Here is a 15239-nt window from a genome sequence, read left to right as displayed (position 1 = left end):
GATTAAGAACCAATTCCAACATGTTTCTTTGAGAAGGTGCACTCCTGGTCCTCCTCAACCTTCAGTTGAAGGTAGGAGGGAATTCGCCCTGTGAAAAGCAGTGCTATACACAAGAGAGTGCGCTCCAGGCAGGACACAAATTAGGTACAAGGTTTTTCACCTAAAAAATGGAAAAATAGTTCCTGCTGCACTAGAAGAATGTTCTATCACAATTTCACTTGACTGAATCAGCCCTTGAGTTAATAAAATTCAGTGTCAGCAATATAGCATCTTCTTCCATCTATAATATTATACCAGTATTTTTTTTAAATATAACTTTCAATATTTCTTCTATTACAATTAAAATTTAAACAATTTATACAGAAAGATACCACTGCAACAATATAGCATATCTTTAACATTCAGAAGATGTGTAAACTCATATAAATGCATAGCAATCATATTCTTGGACAGACATCATTCTTGGATTGACATTTGGGGGTCTAGGGACATTTCTAGTGCCCTCCCTCACTTCACAGACTTTTGCTCCAATTAATTCCTGAATCTTAAATCAGCCCTTTTCTTTTGCTGCATGAAAGCAGTGCCACCTTTTCCCTGACAGAGCTTATATGTTTTTAGCAGCTTCCCCACAGGCCAAAATTCAACAGATGGTGTTTTGTATAGCATGGAGACATAGAGATGTAGGAAGCTGCCCCCTTGCTGATGTGGCAGGAAGCAAAGATTGAGTTCAAAGGCATAATCCTTCCAGGAGCACAACAGGCATTACTGGTGGATCATACTTCTCCTTCTCCTCCCTGTTCCCCAAAATTTGTGGCAGACTTGGGATATGTGCAAAAAGGCTGCAGGTAAAAGATATACAATTGGATTTGGTCCATGGAGAATCTCAATTAGGAAAAAAAAGTCAATTAATTCAAACTGGAAAGATGCTCAGATCTTTTTCACACACTGTTCCAGATTGGTTTCTCTGTTCTGCTTAGTGAAATATATAAGCAAAGAGCCTATAGCTGGGAAGTCTCGCTGATGCAGACATCAGAAATTGGCCATCCCTGGCTCAGACAGCAAATACATGTGTTTATCTTCCATCAAACTAAGTCACATTTACTTTAGCGAGTGTGCATGACAATGGCTTTGAAATGCTGTATTTTATAGAATGCAATTTTTAAATCATTTTTTTCCTGCTCTGAGCCCCAAAAGGTTCTCATCTACAGAAATCAACTATGTTGCCTTGCATCACTGAACCCTCTGTCATGACAATATGCTCCATCCATCACAAAAAAAGCTAATATCCTGGAAGGAAATGGAATAATATGCATTCAGTATTGTGCTTTGATATGAAGGATATGTAGCTATTAAACTAGACAACATGTTTTATGCACATTTCATTATGTGGGATGGGGGGTTGGTGGTCACATGTGCTCCCACTTGAAAATGTCAAGCTTTGAGGTTGGAGCCAGAACAAAGAAAATGTCATGAAACATACACACACAATTCAGCGCATATTTTACAGAGCAATTACATATTGATGATGGAGATAAAATGCTGAAATTAAGTAGCTTATGTCATTAAATTGTTCTTGGAGCTTTAAAAATGAATGTTTAGAAAAATAACCAGCTGCCCCTATATAAAAAATGTTCAACAATCTGTTTGCATGCCCTTGTTTATTTAACAGTGAATAAGATAGTTTAAGTAGTAGGTTTGTCAAGTTAAACATTCCGAAGTAATGGTTTGTCACCATATATGTGGGCAACACCACCTGAAAAATTGAATCTGTCTGGAATTCTGAATATTTGGACCTCAAGCTCTGCATAACAGTCATATTTATTGCAAAATGAGTTGTTCAGGATTTATAATCATCAGCATCAACGTATTCCCGGGTTATTAGATTTTCACTGAATTTACAGCCTAGTTTTATATTAATAAAGTTATGACTTTTGCATTTAAAAAAATAATAAAGAGGGAAAAGAATGTTTCTTTTAGCAAAAAAAAAAAAAGAAACAACATAATTTATTCTTAGTTGTGTAAACAATTTGGAAAAAGGCTGTTCTTTTGTTTTGTTTTATTTTTTGCTTGTTAGATAAATTATCGGAATCGTTCTCTAGCATAATGTATGTTATTGTTGTTGGATTTTATTTCCATAAACCCCAGGCAACATAAGCATCCTGATGGGGATGATGGAAATTGTTACCCAGAACTATCTGAAGGACCAGTTTCCCTATTGTAAATATAAAGGGACTACTGGTTTTTTTTGTTTTGTTTTAAATCAGCTCCTTTTGAGTGGCAGGATTAGGAAGTATTGATAGAAATCAAATACAGGTTCATCCCTATAGCTATCCCAAACCATATAGGCCCGTCTGCGATAAACTATACAGATGAGGGTATCTGGTGCCATTCATCTGCAATTCAGATGGGAATATAGATCCCAGGATGAAGTCTTGGGTTATTAGTGAAATATTCAGTAGCTGTCTCTTGCTCAAAATTACAGATTTTGTCTGCTCTTCTAATAAAGCCATATTAAATGTCAGAACTCCCAAGAAACCCAGGCTCCAACCAAACTCATAACAGGATGAATGTCAAGAAGGATGTTGTTCTTGCCTTTTCTTTTCTCAACATTTTTTTGTCTCCTCTGCAGGCATTTGGGATGGAAATTATTTAGGCTAGCTGGTTTAATTATTCCTCCCAGGTTGTAATACAATGGAGGGCTGGAAAAGGTTTTGGAAGTTACAGATCCCAAACCTGTCTTGTTTCACCCTTGCTTGTGCCTTGCTTCCTATATTTTGAAGTTATGATGTTAAAAAGGGAAAGACTAACATATATTTCTGGACTGCATTGGTTGGAGAGGAAACTCTTAACCAAATCAATAGCGATGCTTTAAGAACTACAGCACTGCAGATTGGAACATCACTTGTGTGCTAGAATATGGATCTTAACATGTCTCTACAGTGCATCAGACACACATTTACTCAATGTAACGACTGTGCTGTTGAAATCCATGGAAGTCTTTTAAGCAAGATACATAATCTGAAGTGTGTGTGGAATCATGCATGCTGCTGGATCTCACCACTGTTCACCTAGCTCAGCTCTAACACGGCTCTTACAGTGGTCAACCAGATGCCACCTGAAAATCCAAGAGCAGGACAAAGTCTCTTGCCATCGGCTATTGTGTTCCATTGAATCTGATATAATAGGCCTTCTGCCTCTATTACCCTTCATCTGATACACACAGATCTTATGCCAGTGGGCTTCCATTCATTCATTCAAACAAACAAACAAACAAACAAACAAACAAACAAACAAACAAAGCAAATCTACCAATCCTTTTCTTACGATCCACAGAGCTCACTCCTCTTTGGATCCTGGAAGAAACTAAAGGACAGAATCTAAGCAACACTTAAGCTTTGCCAGAAAAAAAAATATTGCAACTTCCAGGATTGTTCCTGGACTTACACAACATGGTTTATTTTGGTCAACAGGCTTTTTTTTTTTTAAATGTAAATACTCCCCACAGACTGACTGTGACTCTGTTATGTACAATGTACTGAGAGCAGCAGGGCTCACACATCACAATGCTAAATAGACAATGGTCCTCTGCTCCCTTAATCAAACATCACTGGGTGATCTGGCCCTTGCAGAAATGTTTGAAGGTATGCAGCCGCAGCAGATAAGCCAAAGTGCCTTCTGTATTTCTTGATTTCGGAAAGCATATATAACGGGGTTAATGATAGAATTGTATGTGGCTGGAAGCAAGGTGGCGTAGGTGTAGATAGAGGGATATGTGTAGTCAGCTATTAAGGAATAGAGTGTGAAAGGCATCCAGCAAGCAGCAAAGGTTCCCAGGATAATGGCTAAAGTCGATACTCCTTTTCTGGTGGTCACATAGTGGGAAGTTGCTAGGAAGTGATGCTGCAAGGCAATCTGGTGAGCATGGCGCATCACAATTTTGCAAATCTGAATGTACAGCTGTAGCATGAGAGCGAACATAAGTAAGAATGAGACCGAGAGGATGGCCGCATTATTTTTAGTGAGGGGCCTGATAACGCTGCAGGTGGACTCATCTTTGAGGCAGTTCCATCCCATGACTGGCAGCACTCCCACACAGATTGAAGCACCCCAGAGCAGAATAAGCATAATGTAGGTAAAAGTCACCGTCCTCTCAGAATTGTAAGTCAAAGCATAATAAAGGGAGAGGTACCGGTCCACAGTGATGGCCAGCAGACTGCAGATAGAAGCAGAAAAAGAGGCGACGATCAAACCAACTGTGACCAGCTTGGTAGAGTCCGACTGAAGAAGATAAGCAAAAAGAAAATTGACGATCAATCCAATTCCTGCTAAAAGATCTGCCAAGGCCAAGCTGCCTATCAGGAGGAACATTGGGGCACGAAGACTGGGATTATGGAAGATGATAAGGACCACAACCGCATTTTCACAGGAGATCAGTGTTCCTGAAGTACATAAGACAATATCCCAAGGGTTTACTATAAATCCCGGTTCTGGGTCACTGGAAGGAATGAGAGAGGTGACTGCAGCTGAGATGTTCTCTGGTGGTGGGCTGGTTTCTAAGGGATCCTGAGGCAGCCACGATAAATTAACCGTCGGGTCTTCGTTCATATTTAAACCCGTCCTCTTCAAGGAAAAGACATTTTTTTTTAGAAAAAACACATAGAGAAATTCAGCACCTCATTAGCAGCAATATTAAGAAGCATGCAATAGACTTCAGATTTCTAAATAAACCAGCAGATGCTTCTTCCATCAATATGACTGCAAAAAAGGAGGATGAGAACAGACAGCAGGTTTAAAGCTGCTGCCCATGGAGGGGGGTGGGGGAAAAAAAAAACAAAGGAAAGAAATAACACAGTATGCCTTCATATGAAACATGAAGGGAAATGCAGAGACAGAATATACGGTCCTTTTTTCCTCAAGAATAAAATGCCATAAATCAGCTGGAACTGTTGGAAAGAAGATCCTAAAAGAACAACCTTAGGCACAGAAGCACCCAAAATTAAAGGCTCCTCATCCACCATTTCTGAGCCAAGATGATGAATGAAATGACAAACCAGACACAGGCAATAAAGGTTTAGGAACATTTTCTTTTTCCCTTGATCAACCGAGAGGAAAAAAAAAAACACACCAAAAAACACTGAGGCTCTCACAATACCGTGGCAGCAGCTCCTCTGCCCCCACAACTCCATCCGAGCCCTTTCTTAAAGAGGGAGGTGGGGTGCAGAAAACCCTCCGTGCAACTCATTTAACGTCCGTATGGACGAAGTGGGAGGTGGGTGGGGGGGGAGCGGAGAAGTTAACGAGGGAAATGTCATGCAGGGTGATGAGGGGTGGGGGGCGGTTATCTGCATAACCTCCCCCTCCCCACCGTTCAGAACATGAGGGAATGGATGGACGGACACAGAGAGAACGACCACAACAGCTAACACAACGGGACGAGCCCCCGGAACGTTGGTCACCTTGGCTTCTCCTCTAGAGGAGGAGAGGAGGAGGAGGAGTCCCCGCTTCCTTTTTTTATGCAGCAAGCTTTGCTGCGGCGGCGGCGGCTGCTGCTTCTGCGGCGGTCGCCTCTCGCAAGCCCATTGTTCGCCCAGCGCAAGCCCCGGAGCAGGGCAGCCGTCGCGGTGCCACCTCCAGGCTGGCGCGAGAGGAGCGCAGGTGGAAAAAGCCCCTCCGTCCGTGCACGCGGCGCCTCGTGCAGCCGAGGGTGTCGCCAGCGCGCGCGCAACGAAGGAGCGCAGGGAAGGCTGAGGAAGGAAAGAAGGCGCGCCTCGCGCCTCGCCTCGCCCCGCCTCGCGGGCTGCCGCTTGCACTTTGCCACCACGTAAGCCGCTCCGGCTGGCTGAAAAAGGTAGGCTATAGCGCTCGCAGGGCGGCCGCGCAAAGAGAGCGTGGGGAAGGAGGGGAGGGGGGTGGAAACCCCGCAGAAGAAGTCACGAACGGCGTGAAACCGCATGGCATTGGAGGAGAGTGGAAGCGGGTGGGTGAGTGGGTGGAGAAGACGGGAGGGCGAGGGAGACACCTGCTGCTTCGCAATGCGCAAGCGTTGCCGCGGCTGGTGAGTTTTCAACAGTTAGCCCCGTCGAAGCCCCTCCAGCCGGGCTCCTCGCGGCCTCCAGAAGCAGAAAGTCGGCGCTTCCTCTGCTCTTCACTTTACTTGGGGGTTAGGCTGGCAACGGCCTCCGGAGTTTGGCTGGACTTCAACGTTATGGGCTTTGGGTGAAATTATGTGATGCCAATCGGCTTCATGAAAAAGGATGCTGGGTAGATTAACGTTCGGCAATTAAGGTGCACAGATGACGTTCTAAATTAGTCCCTTGTTTGCTGCTCCTTGAGCAGGTGTTTCCTCAGGCTCACCTATAGCCGTCCTGCATACTGTGTAAATAGGATATACATCCCTCCTGCAAGCTGCTTAATGGTTTACTGTTTTGTGCCTCTTTGCTGGATATCTGGGCCAACATAATAAAGCATATTATCCACCCAGCGTAGAGGTTTACCTCATTTCATTTATTAAATTTTTATACCGCCCCTCTCCCGAAGGACTCGGGGCGGTTACCTGAGTTAAGAGTTGTTTTCTCAGTGCAGGTTGCGTGTAGACAGTATGCAACAAATAATCCCTAGCTCCAAAGCTATCATACAACCCGGACTTCTTTTGGGGTTAATCTTGATCAGAGAGATGCTCCTTCCAAAACACAGGGGAAGGCAGATGCCTTAAGGAACTGATGCTGAAGGGTGGGAAGAGACAGAGCTAAAGGTCTCGTGCTGATGGTCCTAAGCTTTCAAGCCAGGGGAGAAGAATGTTATGATCACAAGAGGCTGAAGATCAGTTAATCTGTTCAGCTTTTGTACATAGAGAAAGGAACGTCTTGTTCTTTGCTACAGACATCAACACCTTTGCTTCAGTGATGATAGCTGTCTAAGTGGGTATTAGACAGTGGTGGGGTTCAACCAGTTCGCACCACTTCGGGAGAACCAGTTGTTAACTTTCTGAGCAGTTTGGCAAACTGGTTGTTGGAAGAAATCATTAGGGCAGAGAAACGGTTGTTAAATTACTTAAATCCCACCTACTGGTACTAGGTCTCTGGCTCTTACAGTTTCAGATAGGAATCCCCTCAAAGAGCCAGTGGCTCCTGATTTTATCTTACAGTTTTGGTCAGGTCACTGCTTGCCAATTAATGCAGTCAATTGATCAGTGGAAATTCTGAGAGAAAAAGTTGGGAAAGCTGGAAGGGTTTGAATTAGAAAAGTGGCAGTCAATAGATGGTGGAGCCACCCTCAGATACATTACACTGATTACTTTTTTTTTCTTTGTTCAGTCATGTCTGATTCTCACAGACTGCTCGGACAAGTCCCTGAAACTTTCTTGGCAAGGATTTACAGAAGTGGTTTGCCATTGCCTCCTTCCTAGGGCTGAGTGACAGTGGCTGTCCGAGGTCACCCGGCTGGCTTTTTTGCTGAAGATGCGACTAGAATCCCACTTTCCCAATTTCTAGACTGATGCCTTAATCACTAAACTAAAATGGTTCTATACTGATCGTAGGGGGGAATGTATTATCAATGGCTGCAGATATCAGGCTCAAAGCCAATGGCTTCCAGTTACAAGAAACTGGTTAGTTCAGAAATCACACAGAACCTTCTGATGTCCAAGCTATCGGCAAATTCTCTTTCATGGAGTTGTACTTTTCTGCATTGATGAAAGGTTGGTTTTGATGATCTTTGAGGACCCTTTCAACTCTGATCCTTCAGGAGCTGCAAACTCTGTATATAACACAATCCTGCTTTATTGTGTCCAGTGTCGTGTTTGTTTTCCAGAATGAAAAGAAGGCAATTATGAAAAGTTATTGGATGGTGTGGGCTACAGCTGGGGTGACCACAGTTCAAATTGACTCTCGGGGAAGTTTGTTGGCTAACTTAGAGTCAGTCATGCTTTCTCAGCCCTATCTACTACACAGGTCTGTGGGGAACAATTTAAGGAGGGAATATTGTTCATGGTGACTTGAGCAATTAAAAGAAAGGTGGACTATAAATGTAACGAACGAACAGATGAATGTGTATACTGGTGACACATGCACAGCATAGTTTTGGAAGTGAGGCAGAGTAGGTAACAAGGATTATTATTTGGGACACAGTGGCTCAGTAACTAAGACACTGAGCTTGTCGATCAAAAGGTCGGCAGTTCAGCGGTTCGAATCCCTAGTTTCGCGTAATGGGGTGAGCTCCCGTTATTTGTCCCAGCTTCTGCCAACGTAGCAGTTCGAAAGCACGTAAAAAATGCAAGTAGAAGAATAGGGACCACCTTTGGTGGGAAGGTAACAGTGTTCTGTGCGCCTTTGGCATTTAGTCATGCTAGCCACATGACCACGGAGACATCTTCGGACAGTGCTGGCTCTTCGGCTTTGAAACGGAGATGAGCATCGCCCCCTAGAGTCGGGAACGACTAGCACATATGTGCGAGGAGAACCTTTACCTTTACCTTTTAATTATTTGGGAATTATTGAAATCTGGTCTCTCTATCTCTGTTTCAGCTATATCCACTACTTACTACCAGAGAAACCAATAAAAATTCCCTTTCTTTAAAAGCCGTAAATGCATTTGTTTAACCTAAGAGTCCCGATAACATTTTCCTGAGATGTAGTTGTCGCTGTAACATCTCTGTGAAATCCTTCAAAATTTCTAAAATGGCTTATTTATTGCTTGAGGTGGCTGGTGCAGGGGCTGGTGGGAGGGGGGGCAATGGCGGCAGTTCAATAATTTATCAGATCACACAGCAGCAGTGAGATCTATGGCTGGAATGCTGGTAGATGCCTCGTCTGTTCCATGTGCTGCTCATATCGACTTATTTGGCTGATAGAAAAGTGCTCATCAGGGAAATCAGAACAACTATAAAATGTACCTGGGAATTTAGGAAAGGACTAAAAAAACTCATTAGTATGGCAAGGACTGAGTCAAAAAAAAAAAAAAAACCCACATACACACACACATAAATGGAACAAAGAAATAGAAAATGGCAGTCATAGGAAATCTTTGGTGGAATGACCAGTTTGCTTTCATTTAAAATCTGCACACCCTCCCCACAAGCTGCATATGGATTTTGTGCCTTGCCGCACAGTGTAGCTAGGGGCATCTGCTCTTGGAAACCCCATTAGTCTGCTTTTTATGTTTTCCTCGTCATATTAACTGGTGCTGGGCAGAGAATCATTTTTGCTTTTTACCCCTTTATTCAGTTTGATGAAAGTGTAGGTGGATTTTTCCAAAACTGGAATGTTGTGTTCTTGCATCCACTGAGTCGCGCAGTGATCAAGGGGTTCGTCTTGTATTTCACCATTCCATTGTCCCTCCATCGGCTTGCAATCATGACACTTCAGTGTGCCCCAGAGGACATTTATCAGGTGAGGACTTTTCTCCCTGGACTTCCTCCAACTAAGTCCAATCTTTGAGAAATTGGTGGAGATTTTTTTTCCTCCCTGCAGAAATTTGACAAAATTGTCTACTCAATTTCCCTGCAGAGAATTTTGAGCCGCGGATTTTTGCCCAGCCCTACTTTCTACCTTACAGCCTTACGGTGTTTATTATTTTTTATTCTTAATTTGCGATAAGAATGTCTATTATGTTTGCAGCATTCCAAGTATAATAAATAATATAATCTTATGCACACTGTGTAGTAAATCTGACTGTGTGTTACCCTAGTAAATAAATTTGGGATTACAGCAATTCTATGGTGAAAGTAATTATTATGGTAATTGGTAGGATTTAAATTGTTATTAGTATATACAGCAACTTTTATTAACCCAATAGGATTTACTTCTGAGTTTATAAGTTTATGTATAAGGTTTCATTGCTCATTTTTATCTATGTACAGTATATCCTCAATTCATCCTTGAGTTGGCAGAGAGCTATATTGGCATGAAATTTGCCATGCCTGTTGCCGAGCCCTCCCTTGCTTCCTCTATTGCTTCTGCTCAGGTAGTGCTGACCTCTCTTCAAGGTAATGAGTGTCAAAGCCTATTTGACAAAAACATTGAGAGGCATTCAGGCTTTCGTTCTTCTCCTGGAATGCTTGCTGATTCTCTTTCTTAACCTTGCTACCAGGGTTGCTATCAGTGTTGATTGTTTTGATACAAAGCACAATTCTGTATACCAGCTTTCTTGAACATCTGGTTGGATTAGGAAAACATAGCTAAGAATTCTAGAAATTGTAGTCCCAACAAATCTTCCTGATGCTAGGTTAGGAAAGGCAGGTATACCAATGTACTCAACCTAAACTTGCATTCCTATAGTTTTTACCTGATCAACAGAGTCGGCATTGGCTGCCTTTGTGTATGATTTGTGGAGGGCTCAGAATGAGTCATAATTATATCATAATTTCTTCCTGGACTCCTTTCTATTTACCTGGTTTCAGTTGATGTTGGTGGGACAATTCCCTCTCCCCCACTCTCTAATCCAGAGTTATCAAACTCAAGGCCCGCAGACCACATCCGACCCGTGGGGTGCTTAAATCTGACCCTTGGGGCCACCCTGGAAATAATGAGGAACCGGCCTACGGTGCCTCTGTCAGCGAAAACGGGCTCATGAGCTCTGTTTCTGGCTGTGATGGCCTCCTGCAACCCTCTGCCAGCGAAAACAGAGCGGCCCTCCCGAGCTCTGTTTTCACTGGCAGAGAGTTGCAGGAGGCCTTCACAGCCGAAAACTGAGCTTGGGAGCCTGTTTTCTCTGACAGAGTGCTCAGGGTGCCACAGCTTCCCCCCCAGTGAATGACATCGAGCAGGCCACACCCACTCTGGCCACCACCACCACCCCGAGGTCAAACACAACCCTGATGCGGCCCTCAATGAAATCAAATTTGACACTCCTGCTCTAATCTACAGTATATCTATTTGTCTGTCTTTCTGTTTAACATATGCTACGCATCTCGCCAAAGGCAACTCCGGGTAGCTTACAGTAAGTCAATAAAACAGCAATACTGTAGTAAAGCATTGAAATAATAAATAGTAACATTAATTTGATTTAGAATTGACAAATATGAGGAGAAAGTGAGCAAGATGGACATGGGGAGGAGCTGGGATCTTAGTCTATTAACCATCCTACCCATTGGAGCCCCGGGCCAGCTGGCAGAGCCAAGTCTTGAAGCCTTTTTGAAGGCCAAAAAGAAGAGTGTGGATCTCATCTTGGGGGGGAGGGCATGATGTTCCAGAAAAGTCCTTAACTGATGTGGTCCACAGCATAACCCTTCTGCCAGTGCGGTTGGAGCGAGCTAATCCCATGGGGTTTGGTTCCTCAGATAACCTGGACCAATGCCATGAAGGGCTTCAAAGGTAAGAACTAACACCTTGAAATGGACCTGGAAGCAAACTAGTAACTAGTGCAGCTCATGGAACAGTGGTGTAACATAGGCTACCCTGGGGGCCCAAGAACTGTCTGCATTTTGCACCAGCTGTAGCTTCCGAATATTCTTCAATATTCTTCATGTACAGGACATTATAAAAGTCCAAGTGTGAGATGAACAGGGCTTGTGTGACTGTACACAGAGACTCCCAATCCAGAAAAGGGCACAAATGGTGTACAACATGAAGTTGTGCAAAGGTTCTAGCCATGACTGCCATCTTCTTTTTGAGCAGGAGTCATAAGTCCAGGAGAACCCCCACATTTCACACTGGGTCTGTCTGGGGCAGGGCAGCCCCATCCAAAACTCAAGATATTAAGGACCCGGATCCTGAAGCTCCATTCATCTCAAGCCACTGGGTCTTATTGGGGTTCTGCTGAAGCCTGTTGTCCCCTCTCCAGACTTCCATAGTCTCTAGGCACTGTGAGAGGGCAGCAGCAACATAACATTACGTCACTGGGATGGAGACATAAAGTTGAACATCAATAGGATATTTATGTTGAAGCCATCATCTTATCATATCCATAGAACAACTCGGGAGCGAAGAGTTTTAATTAAAGAATCAATGGGAAGAAGAATGAACCAAAGAACTTCCAATGTATCATATTAGTTTTAATGAAATTGTCCTAAAGTTTGAATGCCAGACTATTTACTGCAAATAAGAAGAGGAAATTTAGTGTCCCAAAGTTAAATGCTATGCCAGCATAAGAATGCTTCTGATAGCCAAAATGGATGTGAAAACACAGTAAAAAAAAAAAAAAAGCATCCCTCTTTCTATTTTTAAAAGTTTTTCATTCAGCAACAATGATTTTAATTTAGGGAAATCTAAATCTGAAATCCAGCTTGGATGATGAGGAATTTAAAATGCCAGGCTTTAGGTAGAAATATTTCCATAATGAATATGAGGAAGTAGATTGTATATGTGGTTATTATTTTTAAAATACTATATCTGGCATAGCTCTCAACTGAACTCAATGAGACTTTGAGCAAATTTAGAATTCTGAAAAAGTGTGGTGAGTTCTTTCACAAAATGGTTGCTCCGAGGATAATGTTTCCATTCACAAAATACTCACTGTATTGTGGTGCAGCAGCCAAAAGTATCACAGGCTAAGGGGGGCTAATAAAGAAGCTAACTTGCCCAAGAAAGAAATACCAAGCAGAGCTGGCATCTGAGCCCTAGATACAAAACCCAATACTTGTGGTTTCCCCCCACTGCTCTAAATAGCAAACAATTTTGAGAGGGATTGGTGGAAATAGATGAAATAGTGGGCCAAATTTATTGGTATGATGATATGTATAGTTTCTATTTTGGAGATTCCAGATTAAAGTTCTCTGGTACTGGAATTTAAAAAAGGAAAGTAGCTACATAAGAAGTGCTTTAGTCATCTCTTTTCCTCATTCCTTAGTAAATATCTCCTCTGAGAAATGCAGTTATTCTCTCTAAGTTGTACAAGGTTGTCGGTATGATACTCTGGAGATTACAGAGAACTGCTTTTATGAGTTCACAATTTACTGGGGCAAAGAGTCCTCTCTGCATTGTTTTCTTCATCACATTCAATTTCTGATAGTATTTAAGAAGTGAGAATTTCATTACATAATTTACAGTATTATTATGAATAATGATTATATAGTTCTATATAATTCTATATAAATAATTCTATATAATTCTATATAAATAATTATATAAATAATATAAATAATTATATAACTTTAATTATAATTAAATAATTTATTTCATTACATAATTCATTACATAATTTATAATTTAGTGTATCTGAGATGGAGATGGTGGAGATAGGTGACTGGTTAATAAAGAATTCCTATCCTATCCTATCCTATCCTATCCTATCCTATCCTATCCTATCCTATCCTATTGACTGGTTGCTCTGGTTGTCCCTCCAAAGGAAGCTTGATAAATGGGCAGTACTGATTAATCTTGGTTTATAATATAAATATATAGGATATATATATATCAGATATATAGGAGAGGATGTCCAGTTGTTTAGAGATGCCTGTCTGGAAAGCTGCTGGGCTCTCTACTTCCCCACCACTACCACCATTTTTAACATTAAAAAGGTAAAATTAGGAAATTAAATTATTATAAAGTGAAATGCCAGCATCCAGATCATCTTTGCTTGTAAGAATGCCTTTGGACTTCATAAAACCACGATAGGCTGCAAAGACGACTTGTTCAAAAATCCTTCTTCTCTTGCCCTCATAAAAAAAGCCAGACAAAATGTAATAAAGGAAGTATCTTCTATAGGAAGTTTTGATAGATGGGGCTTTGTAACTGGTTATGTTCCTTCTCCTCCTCCTCCTCCTCCTCCTCCCCCTCCCTCTCCCCCCTCCCCCTCCTCCTCCTCTTTTTGTAAGTGGGTCAATCCACCGAGCCCATTTATAGAAGTAGCCATAACATGTTTTGTTTTCCCAAATTCCTTATGTGCCTCCCAGTCTGAAAAGGTTAGGGTGCCCTGATGTAATTCTAATCTCCAAAAGTTTTCTTGACCCATTCCCATGATTGATTTGGCTGCTGAGAACCGGAATCTGTGGCTTCTTTAACTGGAATAAGCTACAATTGACAGTTCTAATTTCATTATTCTGCAGCTTTTCCTAAAGCGGAAGAGAGCAGACTAGCCAAATCAAAAACATGTACAAGGACCAGTTTCACTTTGGGAGGTTCTTATCAAAGTCTTATCCTCATTTAGCGATTGCCTCATTTAGCGACCATTCATAGTTATGATAATGCTGGAAAATTATCTTTATGACTAGTCCTCTCATTTATGACCTTTGCAGGTCTGTAAAACAAAGCAAAACTGAAATAAGAGCATAAGCACAGTTGCAGTTTCACTTAGTGACCCCTTTGCTTAAGGACAGAATTGCTGGTCCCCATTGTGATTGCTAAACAAGGACGGGAGGTGGAGGTGGAGGGAATCATTAAGAAATCAGAGGATTTGAAGGGACAAACTTTACCTCTCTTCCAATGTCTTCTGGTTTGCCAAGGATTGGTTGCTTGACTGATGGGGCTTTCCAATGTAAAATCCATTCATTTCCCAGTCAAGATTCAAGTTCCTCACTCCAGGAGTATTACATGCAGAATATTAAAGATCTTATAATTTGATTGCATTGTATCACTTTATTATGGCATTTAATGAAATCCTTCCCCTGCTGCAGGGGTCCTCACCCCTGAGCCACAGCCCACTACCAGCTGTGGCCTGTTCAGAACTGGGCCACATGAGCGGTGTGCCAGGCGCATGTGCACGTAGCTTAACTTGTGTGAATGGTGGGCTGCCGCGGATACATACATGTGCACAGTTCAACTTGTGCAAGTCAATCTGCGGGTGCCTGTGCATGCACTCTGGCCCAAGGCTTGTGCAAACTGAGCTGGATGCAGTCATGCAATGGCCTGCTGTTCACGTGGCACAGTTCCCCTCCCCCACACCGAGCCACCAAGGTTGGGGCCTGCTGCTCTACTGCATTATAAACATTGGGAAAAAATACTTTTGAGAGTCAATTTGTGTACATACACACACGCACTCACAAGCACACAAACTCACACCCCCCCCTGCAGATTAATCACCTTATAAAATTATGCTCCGTGTTCCGCTTAGCATCAATCATGCTCAAACTGCACAGAGCATATTTAGATAAATTCATTTGCTTCTTTGTCAAACCATCAGCCAGGTTTCTGCATTTGACCCACAGTTATGAATATGGATGGGACCATTAATTAATGTCCACCTTTTGCACTAAGAAGTCGTGAGCTGTCGAATAATTATAGTCAAGTGAAAGATGACATATGGAAGATACACTCTTCTCTTCTCTTCATGGCATATTGCCTGTTGACTCAGAGAGCATTTACAAA

General features: G+C 42.3%; 1 protein-coding gene across 1 annotated transcript; it reads right to left on the bottom strand.

The window, feature by feature from the left end:
* Nucleotides 1-3597: 3597 nt before the first annotated feature.
* On the bottom strand, nucleotides 3598-4605 carry GPR12 (G protein-coupled receptor 12). Its single transcript, XM_070943889.1, has one exon. The coding sequence runs from the start codon at nucleotides 4603-4605 to the stop codon at nucleotides 3598-3600; it is 1008 nt and encodes a 335-aa protein (XP_070799990.1).
* Nucleotides 4606-15239: the final 10634 nt, after the last annotated feature.

Source organism: Pituophis catenifer, unplaced genomic scaffold (assembly GCF_029215685.1).
Source record: "Pituophis catenifer annectens isolate HBS135680 unplaced genomic scaffold, rPitCat1.0.hap2 SCAF_4, whole genome shotgun sequence".
Taxonomy (NCBI): domain Eukaryota; kingdom Metazoa; phylum Chordata; class Lepidosauria; order Squamata; family Colubridae; genus Pituophis; species Pituophis catenifer.
This window is presented reverse-complemented; position numbering and strand designations above follow the sequence as displayed.